At 47.8% G+C, this 10,741-nt stretch overlaps 1 protein-coding gene across 1 annotated transcript; it reads left to right on the top strand.

Moving 5' to 3' along the window:
* The first annotated feature begins 1,210 nt into the window (after positions 1–1,210).
* Positions 1,211–2,029, top strand: OLIG3 (oligodendrocyte transcription factor 3). Its single transcript, XM_052646037.1, has one exon. The coding sequence runs from the start codon at positions 1,211–1,213 to the stop codon at positions 2,027–2,029; it is 819 nt and encodes a 272-aa protein (XP_052501997.1).
* The last annotated feature ends 8,712 nt before the right edge of the window (positions 2,030–10,741 follow it).

Genomic DNA, 10,741 nt, shown 5'->3' with positions numbered 1-10,741 from the left:
GGTCCGGGAGTTGGGGGGTAGCCGGAGAAGAAACAGTCTCTCCCGGTGTTCTCGGGAAACTTTGCAATCCTTTAACTCCCTCCCTCCTCCTCGGCCACTTTTCCTCTCCTCTCCTTCTCAAGTGGCTCTCATCGTAACGCCAGGGTTGGTTTGTTCCCTCATTTCCAGGTCTAAGAAGTTACAGAATCTGGCAACATTGAAATTCTTTCCGTAATCTATTTCAAAACGAAAGAAAAGATATAAAAAGCCAGAGACCCATTCTCATAGCAGCGTTGGGGGTACAACCCCGTCACCAGATACGGACATCCCATTACAACCACACCGGAGGGCCCCATAAACAAAATAAGCACAATGTCAGTGTTTAGGGAAAGAAACCTATTGAAATGACCTTCAGGCTGTGCACTTCGGCAGGCATCCCCCTGCCCCTCCCACCTTGACCCCGGCGTGTTGAACCTGCCCTTCATGTGCATCCCCGTCATTGAAACCGTTCCGCTGAAGCTTCTTTTGCCTACGTTTTCCAAAACTTGGGAGTAGCTATGAAAGAGGGGAGAGAATGTTTTAATTCCTCTTTCCAAACCCAGAGGAATCTCCACCTGGCTCCCTTCCATTTCCTTCCTTCGGTGCCTTTAGGTGTGCTTTGGTTAGGGAAATTAGGAAGGGGAGTGGGGTAGAGGAAAGTTGTTTCCTTTTCTTTCTTTCTTTTTTTTTTTTTTTTAAATCCAGAAGGCGCGAGCTGGAGCGGTGAGTGTGTCAATCAGAGGGTTTTGTGCCTGGGGGCTCCTAGCAGTTCTGAGCAGAGGTGTCCCAGGGCGGCCCCACAATGAATATGAATAGGAATCCTTGCTAAATGGGACAGCAAAGCGCACCGCCCTGAATGATGGCACGTCATCCTAACCAGCCCAGGATAGATAGGAGGGTTCCTTTTGTCTCTTTTCTCCGCCGCAGCTCTATAAAAGCCCCTCTTTTTCAGCTTGAGGTTAGTTCAAGCACACACCAACGAGCTGTCCAGGAAACAGCCAAACTAGAAAGAAGGGAGTCGGGAGGGAGAAAGGCGGGGAAAGGCAGTGCCTCAGCTTTTCTTTTCACGTCTTGCGTGAAAAGAAGTGGGTTGCTGGGCTCTGCAGCTTTTTTTTTTTTTTTTTAATTCAAGATTTTCTCTAATTTCCCGCCTAAAGCTTCCCCACGGTAGGGCCGCATCCCCTATAATAAAATGAATTCTGATTCAAGCTCTGTCTCCAGCAGAGCTTCATCTCCGGACATGGATGAGATGTATCTGAGGGACCACCACCACCGCCATCACCACCACCAGGAGAGCCGCCTCAACTCGGTCTCGTCCACGCAGGGCGACATGGTGCAGAAGATGCCAGGGGAAAGCCTCTCGCGAGCCGGCGCCAAGGCCGCGGGTGAGAGCAGCAAGTACAAAATCAAGAAGCAGCTGTCGGAGCAGGACCTCCAGCAGTTGAGACTGAAGATCAACGGCCGCGAGCGCAAGCGGATGCACGACCTGAACCTAGCTATGGACGGGCTGCGCGAGGTCATGCCATACGCACACGGGCCCTCGGTGCGCAAACTCTCCAAGATCGCCACTCTCCTACTGGCCAGAAACTACATCCTCATGCTCACCAGCTCCTTGGAGGAGATGAAGAGGTTGGTTGGTGAGATCTACGGAGGCCACCACTCGGCCTTCCACTGCGGGACCGTGGGCCACTCGGCCGGCCACCCAGCGCACGCCGCCAACGCCGTGCACCCGGTGCATCCCATCTTGGGCGGCGCGCTCTCCTCTGGCAACGCCTCGTCCCCTCTGTCCGCTGCCTCGCTGCCCGCCATCGGCACCATCCGGCCTCCCCACTCGCTGCTCAAGGCGCCGTCCACGCCTCCGGCGCTGCAGCTGGGCAGCGGCTTCCAGCACTGGGCCGGGCTGCCCTGCCCCTGCACCATCTGCCAGATGCCGCCGCCGCCGCACCTGTCCGCTCTGTCCACCGCCAACATGGCCAGGCTGTCTGCCGAGTCCAAGGACTTGCTCAAGTGAGCAGCGGGCCGGCCCGGCTGCGGAGGTTGAGGGGAAAGCGGCGGGCGGGAGGGGTCGGGTCGAGGTGCCAGGCCCGGAAGGAAGGGGGAGCTGGGCGCGTGGCCCGTGGGAGGGTGGGCGGCGGTGGGACCCCCCAGTGGCCTCCCACATTGCCTGAGAGATCTCAGATCCTACTTGACCCCCGGAGGGACAGAACTAAGACCAAACTGCAATTTCTAGGTGGTAACGAAGGGGGACTCGAATCAGACGTCGTGTGTCTTGCATGCATGCTTTTCTCCATGCCGCGCCACTTTTTCTCACTGCCATAAGCTCTTGTCAAGACTGCATTTATTGTGTAAAGAGAGGATCGGTGTAGTTAAACACTTGGCAAAGGGACTTTAGAATTGGCTCTCTCTGGCTCTGCGTTCTTACCTTGGAAAAGACAACCATCCCTTTTGTGAGAAACAAATGTAAATATTTCCTTGAGATGGGTGCAGTTATGACTGTCTATCCGCTGGACAGTTGATTTTCTAGAGACAATGTGGGGGGAGAGAAGGGGGGAAAGAGATAAGAGGGAAAGAGAGAGGGAGAGAGAGAAGAAGAGAAAGTGAGAAAAAACGTATCTCAGAGACAAAATGTATCTCAAGACCCAGGTTTTGAATTTCATCTCCGTTCCAGGGCATGATAACTCTTCTGTGGGTTTTCCTTAAGACGCAGTGTAGGTCGAAAGAATGCATGCACGCTTCTAAATGAATCTCTTCTAAACATGTGCAGGCCATGGTGCCATTATCCTTGTAACAAGGATTTATTAGTGAATTCTCCGAAGTACTCCATATATCTGTCTGTGATTGTAGGAAATGAACAAGGGGGCAGAGTGCAAAGTCCCAAACTCAGCACACGCGCTTCTCCCCCACCCCCACCCGCCTTCAAACTTCATTCTCAACTTTCCTGGGCTGTTTCAGGGGCCGGTGATTGCAAGAGCTTGGGCTCCCTCTACCAGCTTGCCCCACCCCCACCCACCCCCCCTTGCTCAGTTATTCTGCATGCGGGGTCGCTCTCTCCATCGTCAGCTTTGAAAACTTACTGTGGTTTGGGGAGGGGTGCTGGTTTATTTTCCTGAACATTTGCTTGAAATATTTTGTTAGGGCTTCAAAGACAAGACCTGTCTTTATTTTTTATATATTCTTGATAATTATGATATATTTATTAATAACCAGTGTTTCTGGATGAGATTTCAAATAAAAAAGAATCTTTAAATCCTGGCTTTGCCTTTGCCTAAAATTTTTGAAGATGGGGGTAGTGGGTAGGGAACATGTGGACCCAGTAAAGTGTAGCTGGAAGTAGGGGAGAGATCTGGGTGGGTGGGCTAACACACAGCTGCTTTTCCTGATCATCTAAAGGTAAAGAGGTCAGACATATTGGTGTTAATTATTACAATTAAATGTCCTTCAAGTGGGGGCCTTGTCCACATTGGTAGGTTTGTGATATTTCAACTTTTTTTCTACAATAATCAGACCTTCATGAACTCAGCAATTAAGATTTTTTATTTCAAGTGATCTGGAAACCCAGAGTGACAAGAAATGAGAGGCAGAGTTGTGACTGCACTGGCTGTGTTGGCAACAGATGAGAATGAAACAGTAAGTTAACGTCTTTTCACTTTAGATTGTCTGTGTGGCTTTTAAAAAATCAAGCAAAATACAATCCAGTATATGTTTTAAAAATCAAAGAAAAGTAATATTAAAAAAATAATCGAAATCTCAGCCCCCCACCAGCCTCTTGGTAGCAGATTCCTCTGAGGTAGGAAGGCCCTTCTGCTTTCTAAGGTGAGCCTGGAGTGAGGCCAGTGACCACCCAAGTCTCAGCATCTCCAGATGTGTAGTGGGAACTTTCTCTTCTTTGCTCCCTTAGAAGACTGCAAATCTCATTAGTTCAATACAAATTATTTGGAAGGGGCAAGGAGAGAAAGAAAGAAAAGTCTTCTATATAAATAATGGCTAAAATGGGCTATTTTAATCACTTACGTATCTCTCTTGCCACCCCATAACATTTCCAGATAGTTTGTATAAGCAAAAATAATCCAGCAAGAAGGTTTTGTTTACTTGTTTATAGAGGACAGGAAATCAAGTTCTAGGGCTGATAATCTGAACAGCATGTGCCTCTGTACCCCATCAAGGATAATGGAAACCTGATTGCAATGTACCACCCCAGAATCTGTCTCAAGCTTAGCTGTAATATCACCTCCCTGTTGAGTGAGACCTAAGTTCTGCTTCAAGACGGGGAGGCAGGTGGTTTCTCTCCATAGAGCTGTCTCTCTCCAGGATCCAGCATAGTCATCCCATCTAGGGAGCATCTGCCCCTTCCTTCCTGGGTCCCCACTGCCCCTCCCTGGAAGGACACCTCTGTGGGTCCTGGGTCTATTTAACTCATTCTCCTCCATCTCTTTTTACCCTCAGCTCCCCCACTGCCAGGGAGAAAGATCTAAGTGAGGGTCTACAGTGGAGGGTGCTTATTTCCTCTGGTTTTAGGCAGATAAATGGGGGAATAATCGTCTGTTTCCCAAGGGTGATTCATTTCTCTGGGTGAGGAAAGAGCTTTTGAGGATTTATTTGAAACCAACACAAGGCAGCCCTCCAGCCTTTCCCTGTGAGTTTATTATTTAGAAAAGAGAGAGGAGGGAGAAGTTTCATCAATCAGGAAAACGACTTTCCCTGAGTCACTGGCTTCTTTTGAGTCCTGTTTTCAAAGGCATGAGTCTGGGGAAAGACAAGAGGCCTGACCACCAGCTTAGTGGTAGGCTTCATTCCTTCTTGAGAATTGGGCACTGAAGAGAAGAAACACTGTTGCTAGTGTTGAGGAGATCCCCTGGACTGATCTGACTCTTTTCTGGGTCACACAAACTCCTCAGACCTAGAAAGGAGGAGAAAGTATTCCTTTAAGAAAAGGATGGGAGAAAGACAAAGTGGGAGCCAGATAAATCTGGAGTTTCTAGCTTTATTGAGGATGGAGCAGCCCCTCCATCCTGCCTGACTTGCGTCCACTGGGAAGGGACTTAGCCAGGTGCAGGCTGGTTTGCTTGGAGGAGTGACTTTGCAGGCGATTCTAACTGGCATTTTCCGTTAAATTATCGGTTTACTGATGCAAGACAGAAAAGTACATGGCCGCAAAAATAAGAATGAATTCTTGGCCTCATTTTCTTCTCACTGTAATTTGTCACCTTCTCAAAAGTTCTTAAGTTTACGCAGTTTTGAATTCAATCTAGAAGCACAAGGATCCCTTCATTCCACAGAAAACGTTGCTCTACATTTAAAAGGACAGTGAAAACCTAGTGGGCTAAGGTATTTGGAGAAACCAGGACTAGAATCCTCAGGATGCCTTTTAAGCTAGTGACCCGGCTTTAAAGCAGGGAGAAAATCACACTTAGAAAAGGAAAACCGACAGGCAGTTGGCAGCATCTGCTAAACCTTTGTTCCTAAAGACCCTCTTTAAAGGGTCTTGGATCTACAACCCTCAAAAAGAGCGGGGAGAAGAGACCGGAGTTGGTCCGCGAAGTCCAAAGTTCCCTCACTCCTGCAGGCGGAGGCCTTGTGTTGCCTCAAGCTTTTCCAAGCTCCTGGGTCGAACAGTTTACACCGCCTCCTCTGATACCCTTTGCAGAAATTGCAAAAGCTCCTTTCCCCAGGGAGGACGATGGATACTCTGAGCACTTCGCTCAGCTAACAAGATTTAACTGCTCTTTTCTTACTTCTAGAGACTTCCGGCCCCTCTCTCCGCGTCCTGTCCCGCCGCGCGTGTTCAAGATGGGTTCTCAAGCCCGCGCGCCCAGATGGCTACGCCCCGGGCCCTCCCCGAAGATGCTCCCCCAGCCGCTCTGCGCCTTTGGGGACCTGGCCAGGCCTTGAGGCTGGGGCTTCGCGGAGCCTCCGTGATCAAGGAACCGATTCCCCAGAGACTGGCCGATCTAGGCTCCTAGGGCTCCGGAAGCTAGGCAAGAGGAGGTGCCACAACTGAAGGGCGTTGGCAGTGTCTTTGGAAAGAAATGGGCCAGGGAAGGGGTCGCGGCGCGGATGGGACTGGGGCACCTGCACCTTCCACCCGCCTCTAGGCAAACTTGCTTTCCACTCCAACCCCTTCAGAGTCTCGGAGCCGCGCCTGTACCTATTTCCTTATAAATAGCCGGGAGGAGGCAACCCGAAGGTTCAGCTCTGCACTCTCTTTTTAGTTGCGTCCGTTTTCATTGAAATCTTCCCTTCAATGGGGCCGGAGAAGGCGGGATTCGGGGAACTAAGAGAGGAAGACCAGGACAGTCGCGGGGAAGAGCGATCCCCGAGGCCTCCTAGGAGTCCCTAGGGACCTAATCCTTCCAGACCACCACCCCAACCCCTCCCGATTTTGCAGCCAGCCCGCTGGATGGGCAGCTCCTCCCTCCGCCCTCTGCACCCGGCTGCTGGGAGCGTGGATCCAGGCGCGGGTCTGGACCCAGCGCCGCAGAAACTGGCCCCGCACCTCGCCTCTGTCCCTGCAGTCTAACACGGAGCCGGTTGGTGCGGAGCCGGAGGTCCTGGGGGGCGGAGCTGCGTCCCCTGGGAAACCTGGCTCTCCGCGACCCGACCCCCGACTCCTCTCCTCCCGCTCCGCAGGCCCAGTGAGGCCGGGCGCAGAAGACAAAAGAAAGATGCGCGGGAGAGGGACGTCGTGGAGCAAGGCGCCAGCCTGCGCAGACACTTGCAAAGAGCCTCGAAATAGCAAAGCGTTTATGGAAAGTGAGTGGAAGAAAATGCAACAGTCACAATCCCAACCGAGGCCGAGCTATTTCATCTCTGTTCCCTGCGACACTGGGTCAACTTTGTTCAGGAGATCCTGTCCAAGGCGGTCAGGGAGGCCCAGGCGGCCTCCCTCCCAGAGGCCGAATCTAGTCCCGGCGCGGAGACGTACCTTCTAACTCAACCCTGGCCTTGTCCCAGGCTCCAAAGTGAACACAGTACCCTGCAGCCCGCACTGGAGACCGGAAGTTCAACACTCCCCCAGGAATTTGACACGTCCTGGGGGAACGGGGATCCGGATCTGCTGGGGTCTAGGGCGCGGAGAGGGAGGTGTGCGCAGATCTGAGTGCTCAACTGGCTGGGGCGGGGGGCGGTGGTGGTAGAGAGCGGGCTGGATTTTGCTGCGGTGTCCTGGGGGTTCGGAAAGCCGAGTGGTTGGGTGTCTCCTGCCAGAGAAAGGCAGGGAGGTAAGGGATAGCAATGAAGGGTCTGGGAAGCGACTTGGAATACCTGCCCCTGAAAGTTTTGGGGTTCTGTCTGGCAAGGACATGATCAGCGCCAGTCTTTCCCTGTGGTCTTCAACCGATACTTCAGAGAGTGCGGAAGCCTGGAACGGATTGTGGGGGGCACCACAGTTTACGTGTAAGATGCAGGCTGTCAATCATTCATCCCCGTTGGGCCTGGGAAACCACCCCGCACCACCCCGCCCCCCCACCGCCCACCCCCATCGCCCCTGCGTGCTGCTGAGCTCAAGGGCCGAGAACACATCTCTGCCACAGGTAGGATTCTTACCACTGGAGAAAGCAGAGATTGGAGCAAGTATACTCTATGAAGACTCTCTTCTCCCGGTTACTTAACTGCCTCTCCCTCCCTTCTACTCTGGTTAAGGGACAAGGAAATTCACAAGATTAGTTGCAAGCCTTAACTTTCACTTCAACAGTCAACATTTTCTGAGTGCTTTTGTTGTGCCATGCACTGTGAGGGACGCGGGAGAAAAAAAATGAACAAAACAGCTAGAGAAGTAGGACATTCAAATGCATAAGAAATGGCCCCTGCCCTTGGGGTCCTCAGACCCTAGTGGGAAAACATGGCATCTGAGTCCCAAGGTAAAACCTCCACTGGCCGCACAAAACACTGAGTGTTGTAAGCCTGCTTTCCAGAGGCTTTTTCAGATGCTGGAAAACTCACTGTCCTGGTAGGGAACAGGAGCAGATGCCTTTGATTAATATGGAAATAAAAAGAAGCAATGGTGGCAGTACTTTGCTCCATTGCAGTTGTTTAGAGATTTATTGACATTGAGATAAGCTTCAGTCTGTGGCATCTCCATAATTCATGTCCCCATTAGTTATTACCAAATGAGCAAATCTTTTTTTTTTTTTCTTTTAACCGGTTTTTAAAAGAAAATAGATAAATAAATAACAGGGTGGGGGGAGGTTGGGGGAAATCTTTTTTTAATAAGATCAGAGTCATTATTTTCCTTGCCTCTGTGGGTCCCTGAGCTACAGAAACTTGTCTCTCCACTCCCGAGTTCACCAGGCTGTGTTCTGAACATAAAACAATTCTGTAATTTCCTTCAAGAACAAAAGTTTTCAAAGAAATGACCTGCACCGTATCCCCCTCAATAAAGCAGAATTGACTTAATGGTCTGTTAATTACTCTATCCTCCCAGGGGGAGGGAAGCTTCCAAAAGGATTGCTACAAACCCTCTGTTGATTGAAGCTGTGGTCTGTCCCCAGATGTACAGCTGGGGCTGGGCCCTTGAAAACCCAGACAAAACAAAATCCCCGATAAATAATCCTACCTAGAACACAAAGATTCAGCATACAATAGTTGAATCTTCGCTGGATCCTCAGAGAAACCCCGAGTGAGCTCTTTTGGGGCTTCCGGAGTAATCTTTTAATTTGAGGCCAAATGTTCTTGGACAAAAGTTAAAAAAAACATGGTTGGCCCTTCTGTCCCTCTCATCCTGTGTAGAATTCCTTTCTCTTTTATTTGAGACTCTGACTGTATTTCTTTTATCCAATCTTCTTTTGTACTAATTACAGTTTGTTTCATCATTTAATATATTTTTGTTTGGTCATTTTTTTTCCCAATTGTTTCTCTATTAGTGATTTAAAGAAGACAAATTTGATTGTTCTAATAAAAAAAGGACATAGTAGAGAATCAAAATGTAAGGGACAGATTTGGGTTATTGTTCTCTGTGACTTTTTCACATCTGTAAGGTGACAAGTGCAGCATGCAGTTAAATATATTTCTAAAATAAAAACGTTTTAAAATCCTATTTAAGCTGAAGCAAAATTGAGCAATCATCCAGTTAAGTTGGCATCAACAAGCAGAAAAATTTTAATAAAAACATTTCTTTAAGGAAGGAGATATGCATGTTGTACACCAATTGAGAAAATATTCATTTTAATTTGGAGTACATTTAACTTTTGTGGACCATTGAAATAGAACACTGCTGAAAGATGAAATGTAGCATCTAGAGAGAGGGGTCATGAAAATGATCAACATGTGGAGATGATCTGTTTTGAAAATTAGTCCTTTGTCTGAACTAGGCAATAACAGAAAGAGTGTGGCAAGCCACACAGTTTCCCACATTTACCATCTCTTTTTGAAGTAGTGATGGTATCTCAAAAACACTTAGGTCATTCTTAAGTGATTACTATTACTCAAGAGTCATGTGTTGATGGAACTCAACCCCTGCTTTCCTTGCCATGGTTGACTGGTCCCTGCGTGGTGCAAGAAATAATCATAATAATGGTGAGGAAGTTTAGCTCAAAGACTTTAAATTGTGCCCGTAATTGTGTTTCATATCAAATGGTGACAAACACATACTTTGCTTTTGAAAAGTGAAAAAAAAATCTAGTGAATCCAAAAGAGACTCATCATTTAAAGTCATCCTGACCCCTAAGTGATGCTGAACTTTTGATTCTGTGTACTGTTGGCTGTTCATCCCAGTTATGTGAAAAATAAGTTCTAGACACAGAGTGGTAGACAGTGTGACCTGTGGGCTCAGGTAGTGTTGTTCCGTTCAATAAAACCCATACAAAAGGCTATCTTTGCCTTTCTCATCAATGATGTCCTTACAATCCTGACTGCTCCGCAATAGTATATAGCTAATAGACAAAAATGAAAAACAGAAAGCCATTCCTCTTGCTAAAAAATCCATGGAGAATACTAAAAGAAGAGGAGGCAATTTGTTCCAATTTTTACTAGCTGTATATTATGAATAAATAAGACTGCAAGGTTGAATAAAGTAGTTTTAGAAATTATACTGACTAACCACATGATGCAGAGATGGCTTAGGTCCTATTTTTCCCCTTTGCAGAACTCAATGTGCTCAGGTATTAATGCTCCTCTCCAAGGGACATTTTGATTTGGAAACTTTTTGTTTCCATTTTTTACCTTTAAAAAATGAAGCATTTCCATCACTTGTGGAGTGCTGTTTTCCAGGCTCTTGAGACACTGGATCTCTTTGGAACCACAGAGTATATTGACTACATCAGTAACTTTTCATCATTTTTGATCAGGGCAAATTTTTAAATACAAACTACTGAGAATCAGGCAGTAACATTAGATCTCAGTTAAATAAATACAAGGGAGGTATAACTTGAGGGAAAATACTAACAGTAAAAAAACTTCTTGGAATATATTTAAAATGGAAAGAATTTATCTTTTTGGGAAAACAACAGTTTTATTTAAACCCAAGCAAACATGGTACTTGTCCTTGGGTGGTGGGAGAAGAGGGCAGAAGAGGCAGGAAGGGAAATACTACTTTTCTAAATGTGGGTCCCATGAACTCTACTATGTACACCCTGAACCTCATCTAAGTGGATGGTGAGCAGTGAGAGGCTTTTCTTACCGTTCTGTACTTGATCACAATAGATTCTTTTCTTCTGTAATTTACTTCCTTTGTGATTTTATGTGAAGCTTGCTCATCTAAAATATATACAGTTATGGTATAAAAGAATCT

Source organism: Budorcas taxicolor, chromosome 9 (genome assembly GCF_023091745.1).
Source record: "Budorcas taxicolor isolate Tak-1 chromosome 9, Takin1.1, whole genome shotgun sequence".
NCBI lineage: Eukaryota > Metazoa > Chordata > Mammalia > Artiodactyla > Bovidae > Budorcas > Budorcas taxicolor.
The sequence above is the reverse complement of the archived record's forward strand: the minus strand, read 5'-3'. Positions and strand labels throughout refer to the sequence as shown.